This window comes from Pantherophis guttatus, chromosome 1 (genome assembly GCF_059756535.1).
Source record: "Pantherophis guttatus breed Tessera chromosome 1, ASM5975653v1, whole genome shotgun sequence".
NCBI classification, from domain to species: Eukaryota; Metazoa; Chordata; class Lepidosauria; order Squamata; family Colubridae; genus Pantherophis; species Pantherophis guttatus.
Window position 1 is genome coordinate 300,779,444 of NC_142063.1, and position 16,836 is coordinate 300,796,279.

Here is a 16,836-nt window from a genome sequence, read left to right on the forward strand (position 1 = left end):
TAAGTTCTATTGCTATTGCTATTAGAGTGACATTCCCTTCTGTTTTCCAAAGATAAGATTAACATATGCCATTAAAATAGACATGATGATGTTCGTCCATCATGTTTGAAGAGGACCTTTACATCTAACAGGTTGTGGGCTGTCCACAATGTGTCTGCAGGTGGCTGGTAAGGCCTATACGGGCATGAAATGTTCTGCCACATGTCGGGCAGACATATGTGGGCACCATTGTTGCAGCATTTGCAACTCTGGCTTTGCGAAGTGCTCGCTTGTCTTGTGCTATGGTTGTTCTTCTGTCCTCCGATGTCTGGCAGCCTTGGTGGATCAGCATGCGCCATGTTGATCGATCTTGTGCCAGGGTTTCCCAGGAGGTGGTGTCAATATCCAGGGACTTGAAAGAGGCTTTCAACGTGTCTTTGTATTGCTTCCTTTGTCCCCCGTGCAATCGCTTTCCTTGAGACAACTCACCATAGAGGAGCTGTTTAGGGATGTGATGGTCTGGCATCCTTGCAACATGGCCTGCCCAGCATGTCTGGACTTTCATCATCACGGTGTGAACTAATGGCAGGCCTGCTCTGGAGAGGACTTCTGTGTCTGGCACCTTGTCCTGCCACTGGATCCTCAGAATTCTACGGAGACAGGTCGTTTGGAAGTGGTTCAGTTGCCTAGCATGTCTCCTGTATACAGTCCAAGTCTCACTGGCATACATCAGGATAGTTAGCACTATTGCTTGGTAGACTTTGAGCTTTGTAGCAAGGCTTATTCCATGGTGGTCCCACACATTGGTCAGTAGTCTGTCAAATGCAGAGCTTGCCTTGGCGATTCTGCAATTGGCCTCAATGTCATAAGATACACATTAGCTTTAGAGGAGGAAAACAAGAAAAAAAAATCCTCTGCCTCTGCCTCCAAGCATCAATCTGGTATTCATCTGACTAGTATCCTTGCAGCAAACAGCAAACAGCCTGGTCAGCTTCAGCACATTATTGCAGCCTCAGCACATGGCTCGTCAGGACTTCACTCCGTTGCGCCCACCACAGGTCAACTGAGCTGAACTGCCACCACCACCACTGCCAAACACTGGAGCCTTCACTGACGAGCAGCTGATTGGCAGTTGGATCGGCCTCCCATTCGGCAGTGGCGATCAGCAGCAATTGGCAGCAGCAACAGCGGTGGTGAATGGTGGTGGTGGCAAATGGCAGCGGTGTACAGTGGCGACAGCAAACAGTGGCCGCCCCCAACCCGTCCTCCCCCCGCCACAATATTCCCTCTGTAAGACACACAGACATTTCCACCCACTTTTGGGGGGGAGGTGCCTCATATAGTGCGAAAAATATGGTATATATTTCAGGGATTTTTTTTTAATATTCAAGGAAGCAAACATCCTGCTTAAATATTTCATGAAAAAAACCATAAGGGAACTAAAACTAACAAAGTGACAAATCTTATTAATAAAATCTTACAATTTAGTTTATAAGGCATGACTGTATTTCTGATGGATAGTCATTTGGGATAAACTTCTATCTGTAATAAAAAAAAACTTTTACCCATTATTTATGATACACACAGAGGTGAATTTAACATATATTACCAAAATATCGTTTGGTGCTGTCATCAATGAATTGATCCCTAGGGTTTTGGGAACGTCAGTAGCCTTGACACCAACGCCAAGGATAGGACCTTGTACTGATCTTAAAGGACACTTTATCTGCAAGTGATAAAGTGATAAAGTATGAGATGATGCTTCTTGAAGCACTGGTTCTTTGGAAGAGACTCACCTTGGTGAACAGATTATTTTCTTTACTTTTCAGAAACTGCAGGAAAACAGTTCTTCTGGAAAACATTTGTTGAATGAGGTGGTGTCATCTGTTCAATTTTTGTTGTTAATTATTGAGGTACTATTTTTTATTTAGTTTATTTTGATGTTCACATTAATTATTACTTATTAAAGTATTTCTTTATCATGAATAATTTATTGCTTGTTTACTGTGGGTATTTTAATTTGACGTATGTTGTTAACCATTGACAGAGCAAGCAGATTACAAAGGCTTATAAGGCAAGTAAGTATAACACAATATATGTAATCTCTCCTATTCTGCCTCCATATCATTACTTTTATATGGGTTGCTTTGTAATGGGAGGGGAGAATCCAAAAAACAAAAGGTAGCTTAAAAGTGTTAAGAAAGGCATGGAAGAACCACATAGTTCTTTAGATTTTAGCCACTATTACTATAACATTCCAGGAAATATTTCAAAGAGTTGAGTACTTCCCATTATTAATAACAGCTGAACTAATATTCTGCCTCACAATCACAATACTGTTTTTAAATCACAAGCCATGGATACATTCAAGTAGGCCAATATCAATATTGTCAGCGCTCTGAGAAACACATACAAAGAAATCAGAACTCCAAGGCAGGAATGTTCCTCAGAGAACATGTTTATTGGGCACATCATATTTGCACAGCCATGAAAACCAACTCTAAAAGTTTCCCGTGGTTACCATGTAATTAAAAGAGCAAACATTTCCCTCCCCAGGTGTCACAGGTCACATTGTCCAATCCAGGCAGTTGGCGGGTGTCCTCGAGCAGTTCTGCTCCTCCTCCTACTGCCACCTGTTGGGTGACTTGGTTCCCACGGGAGAGTGCTTTATTTTGTCTACAAGATGGTCTAGCTATTTTAATCACCTGGATAGGCTCTGTTCAGTGGGAGCCCCAGGTCTGATCACATAACCATGTCTTAAGAGTCTTTTGGAATATCAAAAGGTTAATTAGTCCCTGCAGATTTTTGCAGAAGTCAGAGTCAGTTGCTATTGCCTCTTTTCTAGAGCTCAAACAGAATGACTGGTCCTCCTAGTTTTGTGCTCATGGCAGGACTAAAACTCCCAGTGTTCCAGTTTCTAGATGATTCCTTAATCACCACACACCAAACTGACTCTCTAGTTTTATTCAGATTGGTGATAACAACAGAATCTTGCAATTTTGATTTTGCTGTTACCTTTTCCTGAGTGGGTTTTTTTTTTTTTTTGTAATGAATGAGGAAAGCATCAGCCTGAACCACTTCTGAATGTTATTTTGTTCTGTACTTTAAAAATGCTTTAGTCCGTGTTGCCTTGGCAATGGAAACAAGGTTGCTTCCCTTGCTCTCTACATCTTCTCTCTTTTACTTTTTAAAATAAATTTTTATTTTATTTTGCTCTTCTGACATTCTTCTACCTTCCCACAAGTAAGGACAGGAAGAAAAAGAGGATGATTTCTATAGCCACAAATCAGAACATTACAGGGTCGAGTGGTGCCATTATATAACATATTTTCGTTTAATCATTTTTTTCCTTTTACTTGCCAGAAGGGCACCCAGGCTGTGGGAGTACTATTCTCTTACACAACAGAGTCAGCAAGAGGCTGCTTGGAATACAGTTGTTGGCAATGGGAATTAGTGAACTGCTGCACCAGGCAAGGCCATATTCTACAGACTCAAAAATGGTTCAGAGATAGGAGGTTTTAGACCTTTAACTTTCAACCTACAAAATCTGCTCTGCTATTGCACCACATTTTATCATTACAAACAAAAAAGCAAGACATAATTTGATTTTTTTTAAAAAAGGAAAAAGAAAATGATACTAAGTGAAAATAAAGAAAGAACAAACTTTCTATGCAAGAGGTATCCATGTACATATTAATACTAATCTGAAATCCTGAATTCATACAATCCTAAAAACCATGGTTTGAAAGTTCAGGAACAAACCTAAACCTCTGTGTGTGTGTGTCTCCCTCTCCTCTCTCTCTCTTTCTTTCTCTCTCTCTCTCCCTCCCTTCTTCCCTCTCTCTTTCTCTCCATGATTTAAGATAGCAAACCACAATTTTAAATTAACTGTACAAACAAAGGACAGGAATAAGGGGAAGGAGAGTTGCTACCACAATCACCCAATTGTGATTGCCCGAGTGACTGTAGCAAGAGACTGAATTCTTTTCAACTGTGGAGTTGCAAATATGCAAATCCTTATATAAAGTGGTATAGGAAAATCAAAATAATTAAGGGGTTACAGCAGTTCTCCAAAGAAGGGGGGTGGAGAAAGATTCAGAAGGAAGAGGGATTTATTTATATAACCACCTATTTTAAATTGCTATGTGATATGAGGATAAAGTGTTAATATTTGAACTTTTTCCTACTTCTTAAGGCTAAATATAGGGACTCTAAGAATCTATAAAACAGAGTGCTTCATAATATAACATGCACCTACTGTGGAGTGCACTATCATCAAATGTATAAAGGTCGCCAATTCTGTCTATGCTAAAATGGGATGGGACATATTCAAGGAAGAATGCTTTACTACACAAAGGCAGCAAAAATTAAATTCTATTTGAAAGGGGAGTCACAATGGAAGAGGACTATCCCAGTCACGCCTGGTCAGTCCCTATTTTCTACAGAATGTTCAACTCCCTGAGTCTTTGGCCTAATCCAACAAGCTTGTATATTTCAAAAAAGGCATAATGCTTCACTATACTGAACTCATTGCAATGTCCTTTTACTGACAAGACAGGTGTGTACACTGCTGATGGTTAGCGCCTCCTTCTTCACCAGCTTTGCCAGTATCAGACTCAAAGCATTTAGTAACCCAGCAGATGGCTCATTATTCAAATTTTGTTAGTCTTTGGATAGTACTGGAATAGGCAGGACCTAGTGGGAATGCCAATCTCAAAACACAAAGAACGCCAAAATAGGATAACTAGGCTGGAACAGACTCCCCTTTGAATCTTCTGGTTTGAGTGGCTAAGGAAAAAATGTACTTTCCATGTTATTCCTTTTTTTTCCCTATAGGCTAACTCCTACCTTTATCTGCAGGTATAATATTCGTATTCAATAACAAAGACAACGCTGTGTTAAGAAAACTGCTATTTTTTCCTTTTGACATTTAAAGGGAAACAAATATAATAACAGGCAACAAATGGGCAAAAAAGCATCAATTCATACAGTGGACTCTGTGAATTGTTTCGGAGTCATAGCAGTGCTGCATTCACTCTACATTCTGCAAACATCTGATTCATAACCCAGATTAGTGAACAGATGCAAAATCATCATCTAAAATATTAAAACACATTACTGGGAACAACAAGGTTGCATGTGACAGTATGATAGATTTTTGTTTTAAAAAATGAATAATTCAATTTTTTTAACAGAATTACCTTGTGGAACCAGGTTTTTTACATCCCTTGGGAACTTCAGTCATACCAGGAAACTGTCAGTGTGCATTATTTGTGCAAGAACAAAACACAGCAAACGTAAGTATCTACTGCAAGATACTTATAAACTGATTTTCAGAAACTTGCTGAGAAAAACACAATAGCAAGTTTGAAGAGAAAGATGAGGGAGCGGAGAGAAAGCGGGGGAAAGAGTGGGGGAGAGAGGGATGCCTATCAATCAGTAGTGGTTATCTGCCATCCTGGCAAAGGATGGTTAGCTGTCAGCATGAGGAAATTGATTGTGGCAGACAACTATATGGTTGCATGAATGCATACTTGCATATTACAATATATGTATACCCATAATATTATTCTCTTTCGGATAAACCATATTCTGCAAAATTCAGAAAAAACATATGAAATAGTAAACCAACAAAATTAAAATCATGCAGGAAGAAAAAGGCATATAAATAAAAATTACTTTCTAGCACAACACTCTTTCCTGTATGTTTCTATCCTGGCAAACCATTTCTGTTTCAATCACATCAGTGCACTGCTTTTTACACCGCCTCTTGTTTGTTAAACATTTCACTTCTTCCTTTTTTCAGGATCTCTTCAGTTCCATGTAGCCATGACTTTCTCACTCTTCCCTTTCCTCTTGATTTATTTGCTCTTCCTTCAATGGTTTGTTTCGAGTTTTGATCCTCATTCATTCTCTTCATATGCACAAGACATCACAATGTATTTCTTTCCTTTGGTTCATTCACCTTCATATTCAGCAAAGGGTCTTTCAGCACCCATGTACCCTATCTCTTATAGTTTATCGCCTACATAAGTAGCCTGTTCCCACTCCATCGCATTGTTTACATTTCTTCTGACACTTATAACTCTTACACTTTCAAAAGGAAGGAAATAGGCTCTTAGACACAGCCATCTTACCTTCTTTCATCATTCTTTGCAACAGACCACATATTACCCACCATCTTTCTACCGGTATTGCCTGTTTTAAATTTTCATTTCCTCCTTTATATAAACACTCTATTGGAGTGTACACATTCATCTACTTGCTCTGTTTTTTGCCATTTATGTGCGACTTGCAATTATGCAGTCCATTTACCCTATCATTTACAATTATATTTGTCTTTAATACACAGGTTTTCAGTTCCATGTCACTGCATCATGTAACCTAGCATTCAATGAATATCATTCAGGTTCTCAGCCAACCTAGTGACTTCTGCATTCAAAAGTACACTCACACTCCCAAACAACATACCCTACCATTATCACAAGCATCCCATATATATTTATTTAGAAATGGACTGAAAAGCTTTAAAAACTTGATATGGAGCCAGGATTTAAGGTGAGTCTTTCTGTATGATTATAGGATGTCAAGGCTTTTTTGAGGATCTTGGATGCATTGTAAAAGGTCTCAAAGCCTCTTCTCTCTTTGTTTCTCTACTTCTCCAGTCTGTGCTCTGGAGGTTTTAAACTCCGTTCAAACCAACATCCTAGAATAAGACAAACCTTTAGCAGTCCCAGTTAGGTGTACATGTCATCTATATGCTTTATTAAAGCCATCAATTTACATCAGTTACTGTTGTGTAGGTCCATCTTACCGTATTTTTTGGAGTATAAGACCCACCTTTTCCCCCAAAAAAAGAGGGTGAAAATCTGGGTACGTCTTATACTCCGAATGTAGCCCCACCCGGCTTCTCAAACGGAGGTTTCAGAGGCTGAAAAAAGCATCAGAAAAGAAGCTTCAGAAAAGAAGTCCCCAAACAGAGCTTCAGAAAAGAAGCCCACAAACAGAGCTTCAGAGGCTTTTTTTCTGAAGCTCTGTTTCAGAGGCTTTCAGAGGCAGGAAATAAAGTTTTTTCTGAAATGGAGTTTCAGAAGTTTCAGAGGCAGGAAAAAAGCAAAAAAAAAAAAGAAGAAGAAGAAGAAGAAGAAGCAAGGCACAGAGCTCACAACCAAGGAACCTGTTGCTAAAATTCACCTCTGGGAACAGCTGACTGGGGGTATTCTGGGAGGCCGATCCATATGCCAATCAGCTTTTTTCTTATTTTCCTCCCCAAAAACTAAGGTGCGTCTTATACTCTGGTGCGTCTTATACTCTGAAAAATACAGTATTTAGCAATAGCAATAGCCCTTAGACTTACAACCTCTTTTTTTTTTTACAACCCTTTCTAAGCATTTTACAGAGTCAGCATATTGCCCCCAACAATCTGGGTCCTCATTTTACTGACCTTGTAAGGATAGAAGGCCGATTCAACCCTGAACCACTCAGAATCAAACTCTTGGAGTGAGCAGTGAGTTAGCCCTGCTGCAGTACTGCGCCACCATGGCTCTTAGTGAACATAGAATAATAGAGCTGGAAGGGACCTCAGAGGTCTTCTAGTCCAACCTCCCGCTTGAGCAGGAGACCCTATACCGTTTCAGACAAATGGTTGTCCATTCTCTTTTTCAAAGTCTCCATTGTGGAGCACCCACAATGTCTGAAGGGAAGCTATTTGATTGGTTGATTGCTCTCACTGTTAGGAAATTTCTGCTTATGTGAATATTTTCTAATGGAAAATGCAACTTATTCCTAATCTCAGTTTCCCTGATCAGCTGGCTAGCACGATGTATTTAGGTATCTGCATGGGTATGTGAACAGCCAGCAGGAAGTCATGATTGTATGAAGGCAATTGTACAGAACACTGGAAAAATAAGAACTAAATATTGTTAAAGCGATTGCTATGGGCCCAAAGGTTTGCTAGATACCACATGAGTCTTAACCTTTATTTCATTCAGATACTGCCCCATTTTTATAAGTGAGAGACACTATCATTCTGATTAGTCACAATCTGCTACCTGTTATAGTATTCTTAAGCCAAAACATGTCCAGGGTTATTTTCTCATATACTTACAGAATTATACAACACTTCCCACAAAATAAAAGCACCTGAGAGCTGTGATCCCACCCATATTCGCTGAACTGATATAAACCCATATTCGCTGAACTGATATAAACTGATATAACAGTAACACACTCAACCATTGGCTGTTACATCATAGCAAAATATATACTATATCCTCTAAATTATAAACATGTAAATGTGAACTATATTTAAGAAAAATAAAGTCTGATGAAACAGGTCTTTATCTTATAGTCTTATCATAAAGCATATAAAGTATAATATCATTTTCCAGATAAAGAAAGTGCAAAACAAAAACATAACCTGCCACTTTTTTTCTACTTTTTTTCCTCCTCAAACAGCAGAAAAATAGTGCTTACAAAAAGCAATAGGTGAGCAAACAACTTTACAGATTTAAGAACTTGTTTCAGGGAATTTTTTTTTAAAAAAAAGCTTATTTGCATATGAATCTCTGGTGGGAAAAAAAAACAACTTTGCAGTCATACCAACCTCTTACACATCAGAACAATGAAGTGTCTTCTTTCCTGATGAAACTATTCCCACAAATCCCATTATCATGAAGGTATAATGATAATAATGCGAACAGAAGCAAGATTGCAAATCACCAATCTCTCTTCTCATTAGCAAAATGCCTTCCCATACCGCAGTTTAATGAAACAGCAAAGTATCAGGTATTCTCTCAGGTATCTGCTATCTTCTTATTTAGCATATTAATATTTTTATGTATATCATTAAAAATATATCCAGTTTTTTCCTGCCTACTGATGTTTTCATATCATATTTATTTTACTTCTTGACTAATAAATATTAAATGAACTAAGAAACCTAATTTGGCCATAATTGCTTATTCTTCTTTTTGTCCCATCTTCTAGAAATCTGAGAAATTATTATACAATATAGTCCTTGGTGAACTCTGAGCTTGGTTGTCTGCTTGCAGACATTTCATTAAACAAATGAAATGTCTCATGGACTGATAACATCATAATACATTGATGATGTTACCTAGTAGGGTAATGAAATGTCTGCAAGAAAGCAAGCTTGCAGGAGGATCCCGGATCTATGCACATTCCGCCGCGCCCTCAAGACTTTCTTATTTCAACAGGCCAGCCTGGCTCAACTCCTCCCTTTTAACTTTTTAAATTGTAAATTTTAAATCTGTTTTAAGTATTGGGGGTGTTTTAATTTGTTCTGGGCCAAATTTATTTAATATGGTTTTATATTGTTCTTTTAAATTTTGTAATCTATTTTTTGGCTGTACACCGCCCTGAGTCCTTCGGGAGTAGGGCGGTATATAAATTTAATAAAATAAAATAAAATAAAATAAAATAAAATAAAATAAAATAAAATAAAATAAAATAATAAAATAAAATAAAATAAAATAAAATAAAATAAAATAAAATAAAATAAAATAAAATAAAATAAAATAAAATAAAATAAAATAAAATAAAATAAAATAATAAATAAGCTCAGAGAGCACCAAGGACTCTATAGTTCAATCCTGAGCTACATATATTCACTTCTGTGAGAAATTATATTTATATTGAGAGAAAAATCACCTTTCTATATTTATTCTATCAGTCTGCAGATGAAATAGTGTACTTAGCATCAAATAAAGTTTAAATAAATAAATCATGGTCTCAGAGTTGTATTGTAGAGCCTATAAATCAATTTGCTGTCTAGTAGAGAATGCTAAACAATTTGCATTCAGATCTGTTTTCTAGTTCTACTACTAAATCATTCTACATGTTTTTTTTGACATAGAGGGTGAAATGTTTCTGCTGAACAAAGCCTTCTATTAGCAGAATTGGGGCTAGGAAAAAGTCAATGTCAAGAACTTTGAAAGTTTACTCAGCGCATTCTCTATACCACCAGAATCATTTTTCAGGTTGGAGGGAACACAGGTCTGCTCATAGAAGCTTGGATTTTAATTCATCATATTTGTTAAATAGGAAATCCCTCCATAACTTTAACAGAGTCATTTGGAGTTGGGCAGTGATAAAATCAAATCAATAAAACAGAACTCAAATATTACTGGTTCACTTCAACAGTACTACAAACTATCTAGGAAGTATGATTAAAAAAAAAGAAATAACTCATTGGATTGTGGGCCTTAATTAGGAGTGATATAACAAAACATTTTGACTTACCTGATAAGGAACCTATGTAATCCAACATCAAAACTTCTGTGGAAGAAAGAAAAGGGAAAGGAAGAGGAGGAGAAAGAAAGAAAAAATATTATAATAAATATAATATGTAATTTTTGTAAGATGCAGAATTACGATAATGAAAATGTATTCTAACTGGTCAAAATGTTGAAAACCACTGTCCTACAATGTCACATATGCCCTGAAGTTATTTGCCAAGGGTTCTCATTTCACCAGGAGTATTTCTTAGCATTTTGAGAGTAGTCTTAGTTTGACACTGTTACTGCCTTACCAGGCAGCTTACAAAACAGAATGTAGGATATATCGTGCTTATTACACGTCAGGATCTAATTGATAAAAACAGACACAACTCCATGATGTCTGATTATATCACTTCAAACCTGCCCCTGAGGCTTTTTCTCCCATCATGTATTTACTGAAACAATTTTGGTCAGAAGAGAAGGGGCTGCACATTCACTAGAGAGGGCAAAGGGAAGGTAGAATATCTTTTAGAGGAAATCTTATTTACATAGCAAACAATTTCATACCGAGATTGTCAAAAGATGCTCTGCTTTTCAGATGCCCCTGGATTTCATCATCACAAATCAGTATGGCCAAGAATCAGGAGGAATGGGAGATGGCTGAAGTACATAGTTTTTCTTCTAGTTTATTATCACAATCTTTTGAAGAATTTAAGCCAATAAGCTGCTTTTCTCATCTTTTTGCAAAGGTAATCCTTTAAGAGGAAACTGAAGCTAGTAATCACCAAGAACTCCTCAATTCATAGCTTCATAATGTAGCAATCAATATGCATGCATTTGGGCTAATACTACTGGTATCATCATTTTCAGGATTTCCATAGAAGGAAAACTTAGACATGTGTTTTACCTAATTCAGTCATGTTAAACAGGTGGAACTACAGTATGTAGAACAACCACATGAGAAGGTGATTATCTGGTATGATTACAGACTGAGCTGAATATATACTTGCATATAGAAAGCCCACTTTGTTTTAATTTCAGTTTTAAATGCCTAAATCGGCTTTGGTTTGAAGGGAAGAAAACCTGAGGAAGCAAGAGCAGCTGAGGAAAGAGACACTGCAGGAGATTTGAAAATAATAGTTGTGGAGATCAGGGTTGACCTTAAAATGAAGGGTTTAAAAGGCTTGAAACAATGTGGACTGGGGTCAAGCAAAGTTCCTTCACAGCAAATTGGCTCAAGAACCTGAAAGGACAGCTCAAAGAGAAATGTGTATAAAAATAAATCAATAATGAAAACAAAGCCAGAGACAAACACAATTAAACTTTGGAGGAGTTCCTGTGTTTTCTTGATGTTAAGAAGTAATAGAAACAACTTAAACATCAATATTCAATATTTCCATCCAGAAGGGCGTTTGAACAGATGATGAGGCATCTGCCTGTATTGGTACTACGGTATTTTCTTACGATAAATAAACCTTTCCTCTCAGAACCTTTCTTTCCCTCTTTCGGAATAGAAGAATATGTGATAAAAGAACAATTTTGTCATACAGGGTAGAATTTGGCAAAACATTCACTATGAGTGGAAAGTAGAATTTGGCCTCTATCTCTTGTGGAACTTGCAAACATTAGAATCCTTTGTGCAGGATGCCTAAGAAATGTGAAAAACCTTTGTGGAAATTCAGGAAGGATGTGTATGCAGAGAGCATAGTAAAGCCAGGAGAACTGAACTTTTTTCTGCACTAGTTTTTTTGACTGACTGACTGACTGACTGACTGACTGACTGACTGACTGACTGACTGACTGACTATATTGTGTTTAGGGTATCATCTTCACAAAGAACACAAAGAACTAAAGATTCCTTCCACTGAATAATTTCTGAAACCCTTTCCAATTTCTCCTTTTCTTTTCACCCAGAGGAGCCTTTTCTATTTATTTTGAGAAAGGGAGATCTATTTATAAGCCAAAGTATGGAACGGGGTGGTGGGTGGGGGATGAAAGAGAGGAGAGAAAGAATGAGTTATGGGTAAAATATTTTTAATCTTAATGTCATTTTCAGACATTTCAGAAAATAAGAGTTTCATAAATTGCATTTTGGATTAATTATATAAAATTTGTTTCTTTTTTTCTTTTTCTGTGTACTGAAGATTGTATTACTTAATTGCAGGATTAGAAAATGGGAATGCCATGAATTGATTTTAAATGTGAAGATCATCTACGCCTACCATTTCTTTTCTGGGCAATCAACATTCCTGTAGAATTAAAAGACTGCGTAATGTGTAGATTTTCCTTCACCCTCCCAATAAAATCGTTATTTTTGCAAAGTACTTTTCTAACACCGAATTTATTTATGTATAGATGCATCTATACACTTTTATCTTGTTCTTTAGTCAAAAATTCTCCAAGTGAGGTTGGCAAAATCAGCAATAACTTGGGGCCTTTTTCAGGTTTACAACTATAAAAAAAATATAACATATAAGGTGAAGAGGAGGGAAAAGTTCATTTAATTCTATGAGACACGGGAAAATTCATTACTAAAGTAATTAATAAAAGATAGATTAATAGAAGAAGATAGAATAATATGGATTATTTTAACAGTAGTGGAAGCTGTATTCTTTTCCTACTGATGTAAAATCCAGTTTGAAAACACCCAGTTCTTATGACACATTCTCTGTAAGTGACTTCTGGCTTTTAAGGTTAGATTTCAAAAGCATTTTTTTAAAATTGAAGGAATGAATTCTATGACTAGGGCCATGATGGCGAACCTATGACACGCAGAGCCCTCTCTGTGGGCACACACACTGTCACCAGCTGCTCTTCTGGTTTCTGAAAAATGTCCTGAAAATGGCTGAAAAACGGCCAGAAAATGGCCAGAAAATAGTCCCAAAAGCAGCTGGAAAACGTCCCGAAAAAGGCTCCCAAATGGCCTGAAAACGCCTCAAAAAACAGCAAAAAAAACCAGGCCATTTTTTAGACCAAAAACAGCCCGAAAAATGGCCTGAAAATGGCCCAGAAAACAGTCTGAAAAATGACCCAAAAAACGGCCAAAAAAACAGCGTGTGTGTATGCCGGCCAGCTGGTCTTTGGGTTTCGGGCGCTCACATATACATGCGCGTTCCGATTTAGGCCCTTGGTGCCGAAAAGATTCACCACCACTGGACTAGGGTATCTTAGCACCATGGGCAGTTCCAAAATATAGACAAATCTGAGAGGTACTTAGTGCTCCCTGAAGCTGAATGCTTTCTTGCAGATGTTTCATTACCCAAAGTAGGTAGCACCACCAGCATTGATGATGTTAAACCTAGTTTGGGAATGAAACATCTGCAACAAAACAACCAAACTCAGAGAGCACCAAGGACCCCTCGTTTCAACTTTGAGCTACAAACATTCTCTTTTATTGATAGGCAAATTTCCCAGACACTATACTTCAGGAATAATTCATGTATTAAATTTGATCTAATCTGTGTAGGAGGGCAAAGCATGTAAAATAATTTGAGGAACCATATTCAAAGTATTAAAATTATCTTTAAAAATAGCTTCTTTTTATTTGACAGGCTGATCAAGATTTTAATGTCCTCAATTGAAATCCATTTAGCACAAAGGAACCAAAAGCTCTTCAGAAGCTGGCACACAGAGGAAGAGAAAAGAATATGTCAGCTTGTCTGCCCCTTCACTGCTTTCAGACTTCACTGGCTGAACAAAGTCTCAGAGGTGAAGGAATCACTGTTTGTTAGATATCAGGGAACACAGCCAGGGCAGAGAAAAGGCTAACCACAGGTAGAAACAAATCACTTAGAACCATAAATTGCATATCAATGAAAGTCCAGCACAAGTATGATGTTACTTTCCATGTTTTGCAAAGTATGTAGTCTTTTTCACAGAGATAAGGGCAGAGGCTATCAAGTTGTAGAATATATGCGCTGGCTGTAGGCAAGTGGGCAGGCCAGGATCTCAAATATTTGTGCTTTCTTTCTCACTCATACACACATTTGCACAAACAAACAAAGAAAGCCTTTTTATTCAACCATTAATCTTATTCACCCATTGTACCAAGCCAAAACTTGCTTAAATATGATTTACTGATGAAAAAATGGCTGATTTCATGCCAGTAATGAATTGCATAACTTGATTTGTAAATCTGTTCTCTTTCTTCTCTCTCTCTCACATACCCTTCTTAGCTCAGCTCAGTATATAAGAAAGTGGAGGAATATATTTTCATCTCCTTGTGCTTTGAAAGCCAACTTTTAAAGCACAATGTTATGCTCTACTGTTGTCTGCAAACAACTGACCATGAAAAGTAGTGAGCTATACAGTCAGTGGTGGGATTCAAAATTTTTTACTACCAGTTCTGTGGGCATGGCTTGGTGGACATGGCTTGGTGAGCATGACAGGGGAAGGATACTGTAAAATCTCCATTCCCACCCCACTCCAGGGGAAGGATAATGTAAAATTTCCATTCCCTCTCCCCTCCAGGGGAAGGGTACTGCAAAATCCCCATTTCCTCCCGAACAGCTGGGACTTGGGAGGCAGAGAATAGATGGGGATGGGGCCAGACGTGGTATTTACCGGTTCTCCAAACTACTCAAAATTTCCGCTACTGGTTCTCCAGAACTGGTCAGAACCTGCTGAATACTACCTCTGTATACAGTAGAATGTCAGCAATCCTGTTACTTCCGACCATGTTCAGTGTTGGAAAGAACTGCTGATTGGCACATACTTTGCTTTTTCCAACTTCAATCTAACCAGCAGCAAGATGGCATCTTCTGGTTTACTTTACAGTCAGCTAAGTCCATTCATTATCCTTTCCTCTTACCGGTATATACAAACCACATAGATCCACGCTATGTGTTCAGCATTATAAATGAACTATTTGGGACTTCTGGGAAAGAACTAGGGAACTGAAAACAGTTCTGCAAAAAGCAGAGTTGACGACTGCGGTGAAATGAAGAGTGGTTGAGTAGGCCAACTCTTCCTAACTCCTCTCAAGGACAAGGAGATGATTTGAGATCACCCACAAGTGTTCCAGAAAGTTGCGCTTCACAAGGAGACCAAAGACAGCAATTTCTGGTAGATTTAGAGCTTTGGTAGACAAGGGAATGGGTTTCCTTCAATCCTTAGTAAAAGAAATTTTAAATACAAGTTTAAAGATTTTTTTAAAAGGGGAGGGGGTAAACAGCAAAAGGGTGATTAGAACTTTCATTTTGGAAAGTTACAATGAGTCCAGATGGATTTGAAATAAGACTTTGGAATTAATTATAATAATCCTTCCCATGGAAAAATGCTTTTCTTTTGAACAGGATAGAATAGGAGTTTGAAGGTTGCACACAAGTGGGAACTAGAAGGAACTAAACTTTACAATTAAATAAGAACACTTAAATTTCTTGGAACAAGAGGGAAGTTGTTTCTTTATATATTCCTTTTTTTGTTCTTTAGTATTTTTTTTTTCTTTTTTCTGTTCCTTTTTCCTTTTTTAGTTTGTATTAGTTTTTTTTTCAATGTTAACAATAACTTTTAATAAACATATTATTAAAAAAATAATTGAACCAGTCAACTAATGTGTTGGAGTAAACTAAAGGCTTTTCCTCACTGCAGTCTTTGCTGCTTGTGTCCCATGCATAAACTGGCTGGAAATGAATATGCCTGAAGAAATCTTTTTCTAATTTTTAATGCCTTCGTCCACTTTGGCTTCAGCAATGGCCTGATAGTTTGGTCCCATAACTCTTGATTGATAGCTTTCTTGCTTCTTCCTCCACTACACTCTTGCCAGAAAAGCAAATGCCAATTATTTTCCCTTTTGTAAGCATGTTTTTGAGCACTGGTGGCGAGGAAAATAAAGTATATCAATTTTATAGTTCTTCCAGTCACTTGAGCTCCAAGGCACTTGGCAGAACTCTTGTCAAGCTCATGCATTTTTTTAAAAAACAAAAAAGTGGACAGCATTACACCATCTTCCACTGAACTTAAAATCAAGCAGACAAAACACCAGAGTTTTACAGTTCTTCCACAAGAGAAAACCTGGGCAGAACACTTGTCAATGTCTCCCAATTAAAATAAAAGAAAAAACAAAGCAAAGGGCCAGCATTTCACGCTTTCCCTCATTAAACGTTTTGAAAAAACAAACCAAAACAAATAAATGGCCAATATGATTACATCTGAGCACCCACTTTCAATGCTTCCTTCCTATCTCCAGCCTTTCATGGTAGCAGCTCAATGTGAAACAGCCATCAAAAGCAGAGAATGGGAACCTGAGGGTCTTTACTCATCGGAGCACATACTTGCCAAATGAAATAGAGGAAGATGTGGAAGATGGAATCAAAGCACAGCAGGCAGACCATCGTTTTTACTTAATTATAAATTTCACCGGTTTGATTCTGAATCCGTTTGGGCTTTCATCTAAGGTTGAGCAACCATATTCTATGTCCGTTGAACAGAATGAAGGCAAAGATTTTGCACTGCTAGTAGAAAGGAATTATATCAAGAGGCCACCCGAATCCTGGCAATTCCAGAAAGCTTAGCAGTCCTATTCTTGGTACAAGACCTCAAGCACATATTTCTGCAGTAACCTTGGATTTGCTGTAACTCCTTTATTCCCTTCTTTCCACTTAAAATCTGTTTGCAA

At 37.6% G+C, this 16,836-nt stretch overlaps 1 protein-coding gene across 6 annotated transcripts in view; it reads right to left on the minus strand.

Moving 5' to 3' along the window:
- The window catches only part of HHAT (hedgehog acyltransferase), a 158,036-nt gene that overhangs the window by 78,770 nt on the left and 62,430 nt on the right, over positions 1-16,836 (minus strand). For 5 of the 6 annotated variants that reach the window (XM_034427740.3, XM_087883203.1, XM_034427739.3 and 2 more), the window contains one exon: positions 10,243-10,278. The exons of the other annotated variant lie outside the window; for it this stretch is intronic. In XM_034427740.3, coding sequence (XP_034283631.2) covers positions 10,243-10,278 — 36 coding nt within the window. The remainder of the gene's footprint in view (positions 1-10,242; positions 10,279-16,836) is intronic. 6 annotated transcript variants of the gene reach the window in all.